This window comes from Gallinula chloropus (genome assembly GCF_964237585.1).
Source record: "Gallinula chloropus genome assembly, chromosome: Z".
Taxonomy (NCBI): domain Eukaryota; kingdom Metazoa; phylum Chordata; class Aves; order Gruiformes; family Rallidae; genus Gallinula; species Gallinula chloropus.
The window spans coordinates 31,911,732-31,931,421 of NC_140089.1; the positions used below are offsets into that span (position 1 = coordinate 31,911,732).

Genomic DNA, 19,690 nt, shown 5'->3' on the forward strand with positions numbered 1-19,690 from the left:
AAGAATGGTTTTATAGCCAAGTACATTGCTCTCACCAGGCTGAGTATGTACGTTTCGGTCTGACTCTGTCAGTTCAGTTTTCTGCATGGTGCTGTAAATTAGGTACAAATTCTCTAAAAGTATCAGGGTCCAAGCTCTAAAGGAAACAAGATGGATAAGCATTTGATGACAAGGGAATAGCAAATATTTACAGAGGAAATAGAATAAAAGGAGTTCAAACAGAAGGCACAAATGCATGAAGTATTTGCAAAATATTCTTTGGAAGTGTGGACTATGGTGAATGTTGTATTAACTTGATAAACATTTTATATGTACGTGTTTTCACTCTTGTACTTCAACATGTGCTGTGGAAGTATGTGGTTTTACTGTTGTTGGTGAAAGATGGCTGCTTTGCCTGATCACTGTTTGATGGGTTACTGGGTATTCAACATTAGTCACTGATTTTTTGCAGGTTTTGGTGTGCTTACTTGTTAAAACCATAGTGTCTGAATGAGATGCCTTGTAGTGGTAGTTCTAACTGCTTGCATTGGCTTCAGAGTCAGCAATGACAGTGATTTGCCTCATGAACTCAGACATGTCACCTAAAGCCTTTAGATGATGTTTTGTTTTCTCTTGCTATATAGATGAGAACTTGCTGTATACTTGTAAAGCGCTTAACACAGTAGAATGCTGGGCTCATGTAAATCCTTTAGACCCTACCAGATTTCACGAACAAGCTGGACTTTGAAGACCAGAAATATAGTAATACTCATATAGTTTCAAATAACATCTTCCTATGAAGAAAATTTTACATACTGTTCTCTTGGATTTATCTATGAGAGAAGGAAAGGCATTTCCAGGCAGTTTTGACTTTAAAGATTTACATTTTAGATCCAATAAGGCTGTTGAATATATAATGAACTGCTTTTATTGGCAAAGAATGGTTGTTTGCTTGTTCCTGCTACAATAATAAAGACTTCTGCTGACAGAAGCAAGCTGAATGCATTTTGTGTTCAAAAGCATCCTATTTATAGCCTAGAAGCAAAACGATCTCTATTCACTACAGTGTCTCATTTGCAGGTTATCATTCAGCTTTCCTCTGAAAACTAGTCGGCAGATGTTTCCTCCCATCTTGAATCATTGCATTAGTAATAGAAAATTATTCTGCATCCTACCATGGTACTCTTCATAAGCAGAACTGGAGGACAGAACCAGCTTGTTTAAAACACAGAGTGTAGCGTAAAGAGAAAATACTCTCTTGAATATCAGTACATTATTCAAATCCTTCAGTTTTTGAATTAAATAACTTTCCAAATAGCTAGTGTCAGTAGCACAGCATCAATATTCCCTCCTTAAAAAAAATCCAAAACAAAAACCAAAACAGACCTCAAAACCAAAGAAAAAGAGAAATAAATAAATAAATAAAATAAAAACAAAATAATAATTAAAAAATGCCGCAGGTCTTAAAATAAAATTTTACTAAAGGTATTTATCCCGTCAGTGTTTTGATTCCCCATGCATAGAGACAGAATGGAAAACGTACCAGTTTTTCCACACCTCCTTAACTGCTTTAAAGATATTCACAGGATCATAGAATTGTTTTAGTTGGAAGGGACCCTTTAGATCATCAAGTCCAGTCATCATGCTAACCTGCCATGTCACTTGGGACCACATTTACCTGTCTTTTAAATACTTCCAGGGATGGACACTCCACCACCTCCCTGGACAGCCTATTCCAATACCTAACAACCCCCTCTGTGTTTTTCTCAATACCCAACCTAAACCTACCCTGGCGGAACTTGATGTAATTTCCTCTTGTCCTATCACTTGTCACTAGGAAGAAAAGGTCAGGCCCCACCTCTCTACAACCTCCTTTCAGGTAGTTTTATAAAGCAAATATGTCTCCCCTCAACCTCCTCTTCCCAGACGTAGCAATCCCAGTTCCCTCAGCTGTTCCTCATAACATTTATTCTCCAGTTTCCTCACCAGCCTCATCGCCCTTCTCTGGACATGCTCCAGCACCTTCTTTGAAAGTGCAAGTAGACTTGGTAGCATCTGGTATCTTTTGGGGACTTTTTGTCAGTTTGATCCAGTGTTTTAGTAGAAGTTTGATTACCAGAATTTTCAGGGTTTCAAAATAAAAGGTTATTTCTTAAAATTCAGGAACACCACAGGAAAGATAAGGTGGTCTGGGTTTCTTTTTTTCATGTTAAGTTTTATGGAAGAGGAAGTCATTTATCACTAGTAGACTGGCTTACATATCAGCAAATCTGATGTTTACTTTCCTCAAAATTCTGCAAAAAGTAATTAAAGACCATTTGCTTATAAAGATGGTTGAGAGGTGGAAAAAAGAGAAAAAGTCATGTTCACATCTGAAGCAAAAAGATCCCAGCAATTTCTGTGAAGCTTTTTCTGTCCCTTTCTTGACCAGTGATGGCAACAATGTTCTTAAGGTTTCATTGGTCCTGATCTGTTGGATATGGACATGTTCCAGACCCTTGCTAGTGAATAATTTCTTTCTATGTGTTCCTTATCATACTTTTTCAATACTTTACTAGTAGCTCACTTTTGTCTTAAGCTCACACTGACTGGGAGAAGTGGGTGGTGGAAAAAGAAAGACAGATCACAGACAGAAATCCTCTCATTGCTTTAGAATCAGGACTGTCTCATTTTGAGAGATACCAGAGAACAAGTACACCAAAGATTCTGGGAATTTGATCCAAGTGTTCTTTAATATTGAAAAGGTGCAAGTTTTATTGTGTTTGAAAGTCTGTATCTACTGTTTTGCTTTGATATGGATTGGTTTCACATCTCAACAGCCTTTCTTAAATTACCTCAAGGTACATGATGTAAAAATGTTTTTTTTTCAGTTTGAAGGAAGCATGAATTAGAATTAGTTTTGTTAAAACCCATTAACATAAAATATATTAACCCATAAATAGCCAAATCTTTTTGTCAATGTTCATTATCACACTTTATTTTGGCCCATGCTAGATGCACAGAACAGGAAAATCCAAAGTCAATGCTGACATTAAAGGGAACCATCTAAAGCCACTCAGATAGGTAAAGAAATCCTTACACAACACAGCTTTAAACCACCTTGCACAGACTATGCAAAAAAGGTTTGAGGAAGAGGCAGCCTGCAAAGCAGTAATTGTAAAATCCACAGAAGTCAGTGGAAAAACATTAGTAAGACTGTAAGAATACCAAGACTTCACATTTACACTGTTATCACCATCTTAATGTAGAAGTTAGTCCAAGAACAATACAAGTTCTTAGAAATCCGTCTAATGTTAACGTCTTTTCACATCCTTCCAGCACAGAGAATTAACACACTGTTAATACTAATTGCTAGTAGACTGTGTTCTGTTGCTGACACAGCAATCCTGCAAACAGAGCAAGACTCTCCTGTTTTCCTTGGCTAGATATCCATACCATGCCCCTTCTAGCTTGCCTCAATACACTTGGCATTTTCATCCAAAACTTTCTGAAAGTGTTTGGAAACACTTGCACAGCGTTTGGACAGCAGCTTCACAGACATGTTTGCACTCACTCCACATGCAGTGCAGAGTAGAAATGAATCAGAAATCTGTCATGGTTGCTTGCCACAATTTCAGTAGTTGAATTTTGACCTGTGACTTTGAATTTACTGCAGAAACTGCCAAATCTGAAATACTGAAAAAATCATGATTCACCCCAAATGCGTGGATATTTTGTCCTCTTTGGGTTGCACCTACAAATGGACAGAAGTCTATTTGCTCAGGCTAATGGTATATTTCTGAGGAACAAAGGGGAAATCCTGAGGCATGTAAAGTGTGATAATTTCAATTAAATTCATGAAGCTATGGGAATTTATGCCAAAGACTGCCTATGCTGGCTCAAAATTTGCTGCTGAAGATGATACATAATGCCTAAACTAGGAATGCATTTTCTACTGTTCAGCTGCTAGTTAAGAAGATTAATGACTGCTTTGTAGTTCCAATTAAACTCTTTTATCACCAAGAGGGACCAAACAAGTTTTGATTTCAAAAGTACTGCTTAAGAAAGAAGACCAGGGCCGCGTAACACTGACATTTTATTAGAATTCATTTGTAACAAATGGAACTTGTGTCAGCAAATAACTGATTTTCATACAGACTTTCTTTCGCCACCAATGTAACGAAGTAAGAAAATAAAAAGCACGCCTTTCATTCTGTAAAACATTTACGCGTACTACTAATTAGAGGTAATTGTATCTTTTTTAACAAGCCATTTTACAAGGTAATTTTTAATTTTTTCAGTCTATGCATCCAAAACAAGAGCAAAGAACACAATTTTTTATTATCTTTGTAATGACACTCCAAGCTTGAATGGCAAAGCCACATAACGGATGGTTATGATGAGACCTGCAGCCTTCTGATATCTGTGGAGTATCAGGGCATGAAAAAACCAAAAAAAAAAAAAAGAAAAAGAAGAAAATTAAAAATAGAAAGGAAAAATAAAATAAGAAGAAAAGAAGTAAAAGAGGAGAGAATAATAGGAAAAAAAGCAGTTGCATTTTTTGAGTCATTGCAAACCTTTTTTTTCCTTTTTACATGTTCTGTTTCATTTAAATATACACAAGTAGATTTTATAAGCAGTTTCTTACAGATGGGTTCAAGTTATAACATTATTGGGTGTAGAATCAATAGGGCAGTGCATAGTACAAAGGTATACATACAAAGTGCAAATCTCCCTAGAGGGCCACTCCTTCCCCCAGCTGTCCTCTCTACTACCTAACCACTCAAATAATTTTTAAAAAAATATCTAAATTAAACTTCTGTATAAAGCATTTTTATATATTTTGTGTGGTTTTTTACCCATTGCAACTAATTACATAATTAGACATAACTACACATATAAATGTAAATAATAGCACCGTACTGGTTATGCTGATGAAACCAATTTTAAGCTTGGAAATGTATGAGTTATGTAGACAAAGATGCTCACAAAATTAAATTGACTGTAGAATAACTGTATATAAGAATTCAGAAAGTGGAATGCACATCAATGATGCTAACACTTGTCTTAAGAACCATGAAGCTTAAAAGGAATATTTAGTTGTACAACTGTTTTCCTCATAAATTGGCTCTTTTTTGTTCCCTCATTTTCTTTGGAGCTTGCAAGACAGTCTGCTAGGGAGATTGATCTGATACTTTTACAGACCCAGTCTGCAAGAATCTTCCCTAGTCTATGTTTCCAAAATTATGCTTTTTTTGATTATTGTATTTTTCCGGTCCCTTACATTTGAGTTGAAGAACATGACCACACCACATAACCTGGCACTTCAATAATGATCTTAAAATACAAATCAGTAAAGAAGAAGAAAAGGAAACAAAGTGCACAATCTTCTCTGGTTCAGATGTAAGTTATAGTATCTCATTCTGAGGTAGCCTTCTATAGTACTTCTATTCCATATCTATATATTTGTTTTGATTTTTTTGTGTGTGTGGTTTTGGAAATTTTTTTGATTTTTTTTTTCTTTACAAAAGTGCTCAAATACAATGCTTGCTAGAGTTTGGTCTTCCATATTTTTCTTTCTGCTAGTGGTGTGAAAGTGGAAAAAAAAAACTGAGGTCACAATGACATGCCATACCAATGCTCCTATTTGAAACCCCAAAGAAATAATTCCTTTGATAGCCATGTAATAACAATGCAAGAAGGCATAATGGGAACCAGGGTCATGTAAATGGCATATTAAAAGCCTCAAAAAGCACTTTAGCTGTTGTAGATTTTTCTTTGTTCCCTGGAAGAAAAAAATCTATAAAAAACACTAGATTTTTTATATATATCCTGTGGGCTCAGTCTTGCTAGCCTTACAAGAACACTCCCACTGAAAGAAACAGTTTGACATTAGCAATCTGCTGGCAGAAGTGAATGAGCAGGACCTGGCCCAAAATTAAAAAAAAAAAAGAAGATGGATGACCACAGTTAATGTAAACTACTGCTAGTATAATGCTACATCTTTGCAATGAAAACGATATAACCGGTGACACAGTGGGTTTGAAAAGCAAACAAGAAATAGATTTTTAATTCATGGGTTGGTCTGTTACTGGAAATATGGAAAGATAAAGGGCGTTGACTACCTACATGGTTTGGGTTATCATTTATTACCATCCATACTTGATTAGAAACTGGAAATGCATATTATTCAAAATTGTCTCATACATGTATTAAAATGTTTGAAAAGAATAACAGAGATATGAACAAACTGAACTAAATACAAATGAAGGCTAACTTAAAGAAGTGCTATTCAAAATAGGCATCAAATATAAGGCACTCTAAATGTAAAATTAAAATAAACCCCAGCATCCCCAAACAATGCTGTATGCCACAAAACATTTGATTTCACAGAGCAACGTGTGTTTGGCTTTGCCCTGTTACATACAGTAAATGTAAATTATATAGCGCACACTACAGACAGTATACTATTGAATACAATTTAAAACATCTTAATACCTAGTATATTACAACATTCTCCCCTCCTAAAGGGATATGCACTGACCTTTCCCACATGCACACCTCCTACATTTAATAATATGATTTCTTATTGCACTATAGTGTTACAAATATTGAACTTCACTGGAAGCCTAAATCACATACTCTGTGTGCGTGTGTGTGCGTGTGTGTGTGTGTGTGTGCATGTGTGAGTGTGTGCGCACACACGCACGTGTGTGTCCAAGTGGCGATGTGGATAGAAACATCTGGGATAGAGATGAGATTCAAATATCAATGATGTGCATTCCTCACTTCCCTTTGAAATAGATGTTTATGGGTCTTGGAAATGCAGAAATGATCAAATACTAGTTAAATATAATTGTAGTATGCTAAAAAAGCTTTCCTAACGTTCTGATAAATCCAGGTATGGAAGAATCGACATGTTTATGTGTATGTGTGAGAATATCTACCTATCTGTATCTCTGTAACTATAGAGATATGGGTAGACAGTAATACATACATACATATATATATAAAGATAGAGGGTGTGGGTGTGCATGTGCATATGTGTGCACGTGTGTGGGCGTGTTAGCAGCATCTTTATACTTTGCGCCTCCCTGTTGATTCCAAAAGAAAGCAAAAAGCCCCATTTTGATTTAACTTATTACAATGAAGAGTTTCTGAAAGAAAAAGAAACCAAACAAAACTGTAAAAGTTGTCTCTAATAAGTCTGTGGTACTGTAGATAAATATAGAACTGCACAAAAATGTGCAAATTTTCAAATTATTTAACATTTCTACAGCACGATATTACAGATAACAGTTCTACAGCTTAAAAAAAATCTACAGTTTTTAAACGAAAAGATTAACAGTTATGCAACCTTTAATTCACTTCATTGAATGATAAACTCTTGTTAAAAAAAGGAAAAAGTTTACACAGTTAAAAATGAAGCACAGGTCAGCAGTATCTTTACAATACTAAAAAACTAAATCAAGGACTTTCCTTTTTAAACATTCCCACATTTTCCCTAAAGTGTTATGACGAGCAGTATGATGGGAAGGGGTGATGTTGAAGTAAGGAGTCCGCTTTGTTTGAGAAGCCAGGACCCGACCATTTAAACAAACATCTTGCACTGAACTGCAGTTCTCTCCAAATTTCTCTTTGCAAACGCATGAAATCCTGAACAAGATGATAATTCTTTATGATTAATTTCCTCTTCCCTTTAGCTTCAACCAATGTCGAACCCTTGAGGTATCTGTAAATGAGATCCTTCAGACGCCTCAGTGGTCAGGATTCTTTTATCATGGTTAGGTTATTAAACTGTGAATTCTTGGTCCACATGGAATAGGGTTTTTTTGTTGTTGTTTTTGTTTTAAATATCCCCTTTTTTTTGTTTGTTTGTTTTTTTATATTTTATATATCCCCAATAATCGCTCCTTAGCTAAGAGTTAAGAAGTACTTCTAAAGCACATTGTATGGCTCAGAAGCGGCTCTCTGGATCTTAAAGGGCCTGCAATAAAAATCCATGATGGGTTTTTATGTTGCATAGTGATCAAAGCTGCCCAGATATTCCAATGCGGCTCGGTAGCAGAACTGATATTGATCCTGGAGAAAGAAAGATAGAAAAACAAAAGCATCAAAAGGCCAGTTTGTTGGCTGGTTTCTGTTTTCTTTCAACTGAGAGTAAATTCTTTGTGGCTACAAAGATACCACAGAGGCATCTGCAGTTCAGCAATATTTGCTTGCTGACATCAACAGAAAACCAGTCTGAGTTACAACCGATGAATACAGTCACTCATTTAATGAAATAACATTTTCCACAGAATGCAGCTTCTTTTTGTGCAGAGACTATACCCATCTACTGATCATTTGTTATCCTGGATTAATATTACATCAGCATAAAGCTTCTTATGGGAGCATGCTAAGATGTTTCTCTCCCATGTACATGAAAATAAGTAGCAAAATATACATTAACACTTGAACAATTAAAACACACTATGTGACAAAATCTATCACCGCCTTAATACGGGGTGCTGTATGGAAAGCCATCAGGTTAAAAATCACATTAAAGAAGGAAAGGGAATCCCACCCTTTCATTAACAAAGGCTTTAATGAAGATATGAAGACATATTACCTGTGGCAAGAAAAGGTCCTAAGAGAGAAATACATGGCTAAAGTGCCTTATTAACATTAAACAAATTGCATTTCAATCTACACCTGGAAGCAGAGAAAAGTCCACTGTGGTGAGAGATTTACTTGTACATTTGGTGAAACTGCTAGTTGATATTTCATGTTAATTCTCAACTCCACATAGCTGTCCTTTTGCACATTTATGTAATATTGCACACTTAAACTGAAATGGCACATTTGCAACTGCCACTCATGGTTTCAATGTTAATAAAAAAAGAATAAAAAGTTGGTTTTGAAAGCCATCCATAATATCTGGAAGTTCTCCTTATGTATCTGATAGTGGTAAACTCATGTGGGTTATACATGGTACGATTACAATTAAAATTCTTTTGGGACACCAGGAAACTCATCAGATATTGCTTCAATATAGTGTTCTGATCACTAATAGTTCTTTTCTGCTTCCTGTTGGACCTGTGGGAGAATGCATTAGGTGTATGCCTAAATTTTAAGTGTATGTGTGGTCCACATGGATTTCACGTCCTTTGTTGAGTAAGGATTAGATTTCTTGGCAGTTTATACTACTGAATGAGAGATTTGTTTTTCACTGAATCCTGAAAGAAATGAGTACACAACACTTCCACTTTCAGCAGGAGGGATGAAGGGTAACATACGGAATAAGTCGAAGTAAGAAGAGGATGAATATATTACAGAGCTGAACTCTATTTGTCAGGTAGACTTAAAGAAGCATAGTTTTTCTGTATACTGTAGTTATTTCTTGGAACCAAAATGCCAGAGAGCACTCATTTTACATTTTGCTTATCCGTAAGAATGATGGTGATAGAAAAGAAATATAATTCTTTGGTTTGGTTACAGTGATTTATTTGCCTAACTGACAAGATTAGAGTAAGTATTTATTTTTCATAAAAGTTTTTTATTAAGTTGTTGTTTAAACAATAAAACTACTTAGCTTTTATTGAACAAGTTTAATTTTCTCAGAGAAAATGGCAAACTGTGGGGAACCACTCTAAATTTCACAGATTTTAGTTTAAAGTCCAGTGTAAAACAAATTATACTAAATAAATGTATGACCTAAAATGCTTCTGTTCTCTTGCCCTTTTCCTTGGTTCACCTAACCTAGTGGCTCTAGCTTAGCTCAAATCTCCCCTTCAGAAATTTAAGTGGAGATAAGCACGACTGAAAATGTTGTCATATATGACAAAGTTCCAAGCATCCAGGCCCAGGAAATCAGTTGATAGTGCTTATCCCTTTCCTTATTTCTCTAAGGCACTCTTGCTAGCACAGAAAATATTTACACTGCAGTTCTTCTGACGTTGAATTTACCATTATGATTTTCAGGCCAAATATCCACTTGCTTGGTGAGGCAAAGTCGAGAAAACCATTAAAATAATACAGTGTTAGTCTGAAGCCATGAACAACACCCTGCTCCTAGAACAAAAAAAATCAGTGGATCCACCTGCTGAAACAGTTTGCCTCCTTCTTGATTACCACACAGTTTTGCCAGGAAACCAAGTTTCAAATAAAAATGGGTGTTTCTTGGAAAATGGTTTTCCTCAACTACCATAATTTAGGATCCACCACTGAAATGATTTTCTTCTTCCCCAGACTGCAGTATCTACCTCTATAGCAAGAAATAGTCCTTGCAATACCTTTATGGCATTTTTTACACTGTAGTCATATAGTCACTATATGACTTAAGATATAAATGTAAGCACATTTTATACAGTCTCTGTGTAATTTCTGGCTGTAGAAATACCCCTTCTTTTCCACTACTGTTGTATACGGATACTGTTTTCCTCACCTCTGTCTGTACCATGGCTGGCCTCTGCGTCCTTAACATTTTGACAGTCTGGAATATATCTACAACACCTTCATATCTCATTCTTTCTAACACAATGCTCAGGGTTATGAACACTCCAGTCCTTCCAACACCCGCACTGTTGCAATAAAAGAAGAAAAAAGAAAGGAAAAGAAGGAATGTTAATTGACAGTTAACACTGAAAGAATTGGCTGACAAATTATCTGTGGTTACAACACACCATATGTGTACAGAACTCTATACGGGGAAAGGCTCACTAAGCAAAATTCCACAGCAGACTACCACATTGCATTGGGAATAGTAATTGCTCTCAAGCAAACTTCACATGCTACTAAGTACTTCCTGACTCTCCAGTCTTCATTGCAAAGTGACTTGGTTTGTTCATTCAGATATGCAGTAATCAGTGCATGATGATGGAAAATGACATTTGTTGCCAGTGATTTATGCTGGAAATGACAAGAGAAAAAGAAGCTAAAATGTATTTTACTGCTCACTTTAACTCAGTCACGTACATGCCCTGTTTTGCACATCTTCAGTGTGTTAGTCTACCTTCTACTTCGAATTAGAGGCAGTCAGTGAATTTTCAGTTAATATTGCAACTGTTCATGCACACTGTATTTCAAATACTGGATACAAAAAATTCTTGAGACACGGTTTTTATTCAAGTCTGGATCTTTCACTTTACAACACTGATACCTGTACATCATTAGTTTGAAATGTCCTATTTGAATAACTGATTGTTTTCTCTCTATTCTGTCTTGGGTCTCTGTTATTAGCTAAAATCCACAAGAAGCAATAGAAATCCCTGTAACCAATATTTGTCAGTAATTAAAATCAAACAATCACCTATTCACGGTGTTGATTCTTGGACAGGTAACTACAAAGAAAGAAAAAAAAGAAAGATTTTCCAAGTCTGAACTTGTACGGGTGCATATTAGGCATCTCACCATCTCACTGTTGATGTAAGGTTTTCTTCCATCAGACAGTCTTGGGAAGCTGGAGATTTATGAGACCCAGTCATTAGACAGAAGAGTGGAAGAACATGAACAACAAGGGAAGACTGAAGAACTTTGAATGTAGATATAGACTATGACAGAGATCCAGTAAATTCACGAGACTAATGTGGAAATCCAGTGTCCAAGATGCATGATGGTATTTTAATATTTGATCTAGAACAGTGCACTTCCAGAGGTATTAAATATATGCAAATTGATTTAGCAATTCTGTGTAGCCCATGTGCCTTCAGAGACCTGAAGTCAAAAGACAACTGAGACACAGTCTGACAAAATATCATATTCTCAGTGCTGGTTTACCTATATGTGATGACAATGGTTCTAGACATCACGAGTATTGAAGTGTAAGATCTGTTTTCCATGATGAGGTAAATAGAAAAGCTAATTTTTAAGAAAAATACAGAAAGAAGTCCTGAAAAGTAGGTTTGTAACCTGCTCGGACTTTATAGAGGTGATGACAGTGTGATCTATACCAAGCAGACAACAAAGTAGTCAGCAGAGTGAAGACAGATGACCATTTGCTATTCTTCTTATTCGTGCTCAACCATTTAAATATATTTTTCTAGATGCATGTTAGGATTTTCAGCTTCACCTATTATTAAAATCTTTAGTACTTAAAAAAAAAAACCAACAAACCAGCAAAAGAAGGGAATTGATTTGTTGTCTTGTTTTCTTTATTAAGGAAAAAGTATCTGGAGAAGTTACTTGAGAAAGAGAGATGAATATGGAAAGTTCTCAATGCTTGCAAATCCAACCTAGCCAATGTGTGTAATATTTTGGCAAAGTCTGTAGGAAATGGATCATGTTCCCCTAAAAGTGGCCAGAACATTTTAACATATCAATTCCTATTAGAAGATAATTAGGATTTCTAAAAAGTGGTAGAAGTCCACACCCGTACTAGCAGTGCTTCCACAATTGTCTGATTTCTTTCAGTACATACAAAAGAAAAAACTGAGCTCTACTATCACATTTAACAAAGAAATGTGACACAGATTTTGAAGAATTATGAATTTAGCAAATGGCTAAGGCACTACTTCATGACGTAGTATGCTTCACCAAACTTTAAACAGTTATAGATCAAAGTTAGGATGCTTTAATGAACCATGAGAAAGTATTGATTTTTGTAAGAGAGAGGAGTTTGTTGTTAAACATTCATTTTGAATGCATGCTGGGAAAGGGTGGTCTACCTTACTCTGCAGAGAAAAGTTTGAATAACAAGAATATAAGTAACTAAAGTTGGTTAAAAAGAAACCTTTCCTTCGAGGTGAAGAGTTCTTTTCTTTAAACTATTTTTTAATTAACTGACTGATTAGAAATTTTAAAATTGTAAAATACTGAACTGCTTGTAAAAATGCTGAAGAAGGAGAACATTTTAAAATTGTGTGTGGTCAGGGTTTACAGTGTAACAGGAAAAGCAAACCTTTTTAAAATATGTAGAGTAGGAAGGAAACCACAGAAAAGTGGCACTAGAGGAATTTGTCATGGGAAGAATTTCTCTGCACAAGAGAAATACTTAAAAACTCACCATTGTACAAATGGGAGGCACTATTGGAATAGTTCTACAAAGGCTAGGAAAGTGCAGGTACCTAGAATTTTGTGTTTCCTGAAAGTAGCAAACTAATTTGCTAATCTGCTAGGGACACTTCCAATTCATGTAAGCTGACAGGACGATTATCATTACACTGATGATAAGACATTTAAAGAGCAAACCATGATGAATTATATTGGATTTGACTTTGTTTCTAACAAAGTCAATGGCAGAAGTCTTCATAATTTCAGCATGAAAGATCACACCCATTTGGAAGGGACGCATAACCTACTGCAAGCTGTATTTCACTGCAGTCAAAAGTGGACAAGTTTGCATGGTACAAAGAACTTAGAAGAATGCCATCACTTTGCTTTCTTATGTATGCCTGCATAAAGGCATAAATATTGCTTCTTACTCCTCTGCTCTGAAAACTCATTAATGTCAGGAAGAATAAGACTTGTTCTCATCATGGTTGTCCTTCATTTTCCCTTGCAAATGAATGCTTAACACTGCTGTTCTCCTCAGCAGACCATAAAAAATTTAGGCACACACAAAAAGTAGGATTCAAGTAGGCAAAGAATACATTTATTTCATTAGTCACTTAGACTAGGGGAGTATAAAAAACTCTGTTAAAACATACTGGTGTTTCAACAACTTCTGTTTGCTATGCGCTTCAGAAAGCCAAGAACCCCTCTCCCTCTGTACCTTCACATATTCTAGGAAATTGTTCATTTTGTTTTCATTCTAGGATTGAGGCATTACTTGGCTTGCAGGAAGGACTTAGAACCTATATCAGTATTTTTCATCTCTGTTATATAAATAATAAAGTTTAATCTACAAAAAATAATTTAATGTTGCAAAAATGAGTATCCAAAATCCTAATGGAATTTGTAGAAAGCAATTTATTAAATAAAAGATAAAGATAATATTTTTTGCCATCTGCTAGAAATGCTAGAATACTGTAGAGAAAATATATACAAAAATGCAAGAATATTAAAAAACCCCACCCTGGATTATTCCTACACACCCTGCAAGCTGTTTTCATCTGCATATCAATTGTAAAGGAATTGAGGAAAGTTATCACATCAAAACATGGGCATTCTGAAGTTAGAGCTCACCAATCCAAACCTCAGTGATTTTTTGACAGGCAACTGTTCTAAACACTGCTTTTTATTCCATTCCTTTTCTTGAGGTAGCTATCATTTTCATTTGTCTCATCTTGATCACTACTAATGTTCTACTGAGATGTAACTAGCTTGTTTGCAATTAACAATTCCCACCTATGAAACCACCCAACTTTTAATTATCAGTAGAAAAAAATATTATCATATATAGAAGCCTGTGATAAGGCTCTTCCTACTGCTCTCTGTATGTAGCAATGACCAGACTTTTTCACCCTGTCTTAGAGAGAGTTTTAAGTTAAGAAAAAATCATGTGCTTTCATATATTTGAGCAGAACTTTTTCTATGCAAATGGTATATCATGGAACAGCTTCCATTTCATAAAGCAGTTCTATGTGTTACTCCTTAGATCTTCTATATTCTGATAGGTCATCATGAAACTCCATTTGCATATACACCATCACTGCAATCAGCAATCAACTTAAAAAAAAAATCTGCATATGATTCGTTTTGAGGCTTTGTTTACTTACCTGCAATGAACAGAAATTGGTCCATCCTGACCAAACTGCTCCTTTGTTTTATGCACTTGACCTATGAAGTCAATAAATCCTTCTCCAGACTTTGGCACTCCTTGTTCTGGCCAGTCGGTGAACTGGAACTGCCTCACTGTTCGGGACTGTCCATCCTTTAACAAAAGACAGAAATAGTGTAACCCAGAAGGATGCTCCAGCAGCTGGAAGTCAGTCAGTCAACAACCAAAAAGACAATCACAGGACAAGGACATTGAGAGGAGCTGAGGAACACCTGAGATCATGTGTATGACTCTTTCAACTACAACACTGGCTGGAGCTTTTTTGGACACATTGACCCAGAAGTGCAGTTTCATTAATAACATTGCATAGATTCCCTTATGCCTTGATAGGAGAATTTTCTGACATTCTACCTGTGCAAAAAGCATGTCTGAGGCTAAAGAGAGAACAATCTCACCAGGTTATATGATTATTTTTTTTTTTGGTAAATTTAATTCCTGTGGACAACAAATTACTTAGAATACAGAACAGAATAGGCCATCCAGTCTGACACTCCATTTCCTAGATATGCTTATCCACTGCATAGCAGGGATATCTTCACTGTCTAATTATTGCTCTCTTTGCAGATGATACCTTTAATAGTAAGATGCTTTCTATGAGGTGGACATTCGCCTGGAGTAAGATAGATCAAGACACGTCAGTTGTTTAATAAACCATAAACTTCCCTTCAATCATCATAATTTAATTCACTGGCAGGTTGGATTCCATCAAAATTTAACAAGCAGAGCTTCCTTTTACAAAGGAAGTTGGCTGGATCTCTTAATTCCCTTTGGTTAGGAAAGCTAACAGGATTGCTTGAAACTGCGAGTACTGCAGGATGGATATTTTTATAAAGAAGCTGCTGTTAGTATTAAATGCCAAATTGTTTTGTATGCCTATTTAATGTTTAAACAGTCAAGATACATAAATAGAAAAAAGTGCAATACAAGTGGATGAAGTTAATTTGTTCAGAATTTTCAAATACTGTTCTTGATGGTTTTGATACTGTCAATGTGCACAGCGGAATGTTTAAAACCATGGGCGTATGAGCTGCTGATGTGAACTAGTGCCTCTGGATACGTTGTTTCCTAAGCACCCACCCTGCCATATCTTCAACATGGTCTTCTATTAAGTGAAACTCATGAAAAAAATTAAGTGATTACAGGAGAGCTCCCCCAAAACCCAAGAAGTTACGCTGAAGGCAAGAACATTTTTTTTCTCCCTCTATCACAATAACAGCTATTACAGATCTGAAGTGATTTTTAAAATATATTATGGAAAACCTGATACTTTGATTTAAGTTTGCTCTGGTATTGTACGATTTTACCTTCTATGTCTCTGAAAAGTAAGGAAAATGGGTATGTGTGCCAGACACTGCACAATGAGAGGACACACATACACTTCTTTGACTTAATCTCTTTCATATCCCACTAGACCACTGTGACAATTCAGTAGTCCTTTCCTATGGAACATTTTTGCCTACTTAAAAAAAACCCAAACTCTTTGAAAACATCTACTCAATTTTATTTCTTGTGGGCATCAACAGAAAGAACTGAGTATTTCCTACCACCATGACATTTGGTTAATGCAGATTTATCTCATAATGGTCTCTGTGATCTCATTTTTCCCCAAGAAAACAAGGAAATTGCATCCTTCAGACACGCTTAGGCATATGATGTAATTAATAAATCAAGAAGATAAAACAATGGGTTGATTCCTCCAAAATAAACTCCCAATCCACTAAGGTGAAGAAAGAAAACTTTTAGTTTGACTCACAACATGTTGCTAAAGGAAGCTCTTCAGAAATTTCTGACCCTGACAGAAATTGTACTAGAATAACAGTAACTTTTAAAGGGTAGAAAACATAAGAAAGGTGCTGCTTTACTTAAGTCTAGGCTGTCATTTGAAAGACCACAAATTTCTATGAACAAAATAGATTTGCTGGAAACTATTTTTCAAGTGTGTCTAAAACGTAGAACCATAGAATGATTTGGGTTGGAAGGGACCTCAAAGATCATCTCATACCCAACCTCCTGCCATGGGCAGGGACACCCTCCACTAGAACAGGTTGCTCAAGGCTTCATCCATCCAGGCCAACTTAGCCTGGCCTTCAATGCTTCCAGGGATGGGACATCAACTTTATTGCTATATTTCATGATTGTAATAACTCAATAATCTAGTGCAAATCTGTGAAAACCATTACGATTGCATTTTAATGCCAATACCTTCTGTTATTTAATGTTATTTAATGAGCACAGAAATAAAATTAGTTCATCTGATGTTAGACTAACTATAAAGCATATTGGGAACTGATCTGCAATTTCTTACACAGTTCCCTCTGCTACTGACATTATAAACAGCGCTTTCTTTTAATGAGATGCTTGCCAATAGTAGTCCAAATACAAATGCCAAATTTTATTAAAATCTTTACTTTCAAATATTGTGACAGTTTGCAGAGTTGGTTATCACAATATGAACTTTCAGATCCCTGTGTGGAACAGAGGGCTTTTAATGCATTATCCTATTGATTGGCTGACCACTTGGATTTCTTTTTGCGCCTCACAGGGGATGCTCAATTGTCTTTTCATGAGGCTGTAGAATTTCTAATAGTCTTTTACAGTCATGACTAATAGTTTAGCTCTAAATGAGACTGACCTAACATATTGACCTCTGGAGTTTACTGAGAAAGTGAGTATAAAGCAGTCAGAAGCAGCAGATTGAAACAGTTACAGAGGTCAATTTCACCTTACAATTCACAGCTGAGTTTCAGAAATAAGAGGGAGTTCCACACCAGACACTTGCTGCTGACACCTACAAAGGCTGCGTGCTTCTTTTCTTGTCCCTGGGGAATAATTGACCGGCTGGGCTCTGCCACAGCACGGGTGGTATTCTAACATTATGGATGGGTTTGGAGATAAGAGGGAGAGAGGCTGTTTACAACTGCTGCAGCACTTACTCTTGGAATGCAACAATTCAGTTAGATGGTTTCAATTACTGGGTGTGAAAGCCACAAAAGCCTAACTACAGGAATACTATAATGTGCATTCTGGTAAGTAGTCCCCACTGCTTCCAGTAAATTTGGAAGAGCTATAGTTTCCCAGCATATCTAGAAGATTTAAGATGGCTCTCTGAGCATGCTGGTGCATTGTTTAACCAAATTTGTACCATGAAGGTATAGAGACTTCTAAAATTTGATAAGCAATTTATACTTGGCACTTTTATAAAGAGGTGTATTAATATCAGGTACTAACAAATCTAATTCTGGCAAATTATGCTATTTGAGCCTTTTGGATTTTTTCGTTTACTGGTTTGCTGGCTACAAATAAACAGCCTTTCATAAATATCCTAGCTCATTATAAAGTCTTGAATAAACTACTATATATTTTTGGAAATACATACTGTTTGCAGACATGTTTTATTATCGTTGTTATTTTGTGATCTGAGCTTGGTGAACTACATCACACCAAGAGTCTTCCAGCTTGAGATGGAACAGATTTTTAATAGGTGATCTGTGAAAACTACCTATGATTCACGTGGTCCTTACTGTATTTCAAAGACAATGAAAATCAGATCCAGTGTGTCTCTTTTCAAAAACACACACCTAAGTTTCACTTGAAAAATTAAATATTCAAATGCTGACTTGCTAATTATCGGTACTAATTTTACTTGAAGATAACATTAAAAGCAGCAGCCTACCTAACTGTGAGAAAGTCTAATATTCTGGATGCTGAATGGCAACTCTGAGTAATAGCTCATGTTATTCCTGGACAGCACATCCTTCTCTTTTGCTTGAACAACTAGTATTCTACAGTGCTTCCAGAAAGAGAGGCTGACAGTAATTTTTCCTGCCATGCAGACTAAGGTGCAAGAAATCAAAAGTCCGAGACTTGCTAAATATATATTTAAAGTTTATGCACATTTAATCTTATATCAGTGCTCAGCTTTGGACTCAGAAATTCAGATAAGAAATGCAGTATGAAAATGAGGATGCTGGAGTCACAGCTGCATGTATCTACTCTGCAGATATACAAGACTGCTGAAAATATGCTATGCCAAAAATCAAATTATAATGTGCAAAGCTTGTCAAGCTTTTCTTATGAATTCTATTTGCTCTGCAGTTTTTAAATCTCAATGTATTAACCTTCATATTCATTCCACCTAGAGGGTAGTGTAACACTTGCCCCCCAAAAATGTTCAAAGGGAAAATGAGGAATGAAAAGGAAAATGCTTATCAAATCATCTAATGTATTTCAGAATGAACAGTTATTCAGAACTGTCCTGACCAGATGTTAGATCTGAACGAAGTCAGTTGTTCTTACACAAATATCCCATTAATTTAATAAAAACTTTATCTGCTTTTCATTTTTTAAATTGCTTGTAAAAAGAACACCCTAGAGTTTTTCTAATAATAAAAAAAATTAAAAAAAGATATGAGAAAAGAAAAAAAATTACGTTTTCTTTTAAACTTATCTGAAATAGTGTAATGCTATGTTAACTTACCCTTGCATCTGTAACCTTGAATTCTCTCAGAATATACTGTGGCATGTTGTACTCTGCCATCGGATCTACCACAAAATACTGATATCTGGCTGAGCGCTCTGCAGGCCAGTACTGATGGCATTTTTCCTACAAATTAATGAAGCAAAATATTGTTAACTTGAGCCAACTACTATAAACTGGTATTGAATGTTTTTCACCCAGATAAATGTAGCAATCGTGGCAAGTGCCATTAGTGACAGGAACATGAAGTGTTTGTCTTATTGTTAACATGAAGTCCCATACCTAGAATAAAAAATGATCTTCAATATTACATTGCAAAGGGGTTCTCTCTGGTTGCTGTATATCTCAACTCATTTATAATTCTACTCAGTTATATTATTTATCAGTGACAAGAGCTGTCCCTAGCCTAGTTTTCAACACAGAATGGAATCTAAATGTTGAGGCCACCTTCACTTTTCTTTCTTCTTCACTGTCGAAGTGAGTTCTCCCACCTTCAGTCAAGGCTGTATGTCTGGACCTACTAGCCATGTCCTGAATCCCCTCTATACCCCAAATAC

The 19,690-nt window shown here is 35.8% G+C and overlaps 1 protein-coding gene across 3 annotated transcripts in view; it reads right to left on the reverse strand.

The window, feature by feature from the left end:
* Positions 1-7,971: 7,971 nt before the first annotated feature.
* PTPRD (protein tyrosine phosphatase receptor type D) overlaps positions 7,972-19,690 on the reverse strand; it is a gene marked incomplete at both ends in the record, with an annotated part of 295,416 nt that continues 283,697 nt past the window's right edge. For all 3 annotated transcript variants that reach the window (XM_084278300.1, XM_084278299.1, XM_084278298.1), the window contains 4 exons: positions 7,972-8,040; positions 10,385-10,520; positions 14,595-14,749; positions 19,134-19,259. In XM_084278300.1, coding sequence (XP_084134426.1) covers positions 7,972-8,040; positions 10,385-10,520; positions 14,595-14,749; positions 19,134-19,259 — 486 coding nt within the window. The remainder of the gene's footprint in view (positions 8,041-10,384; positions 10,521-14,594; positions 14,750-19,133; positions 19,260-19,690) is intronic.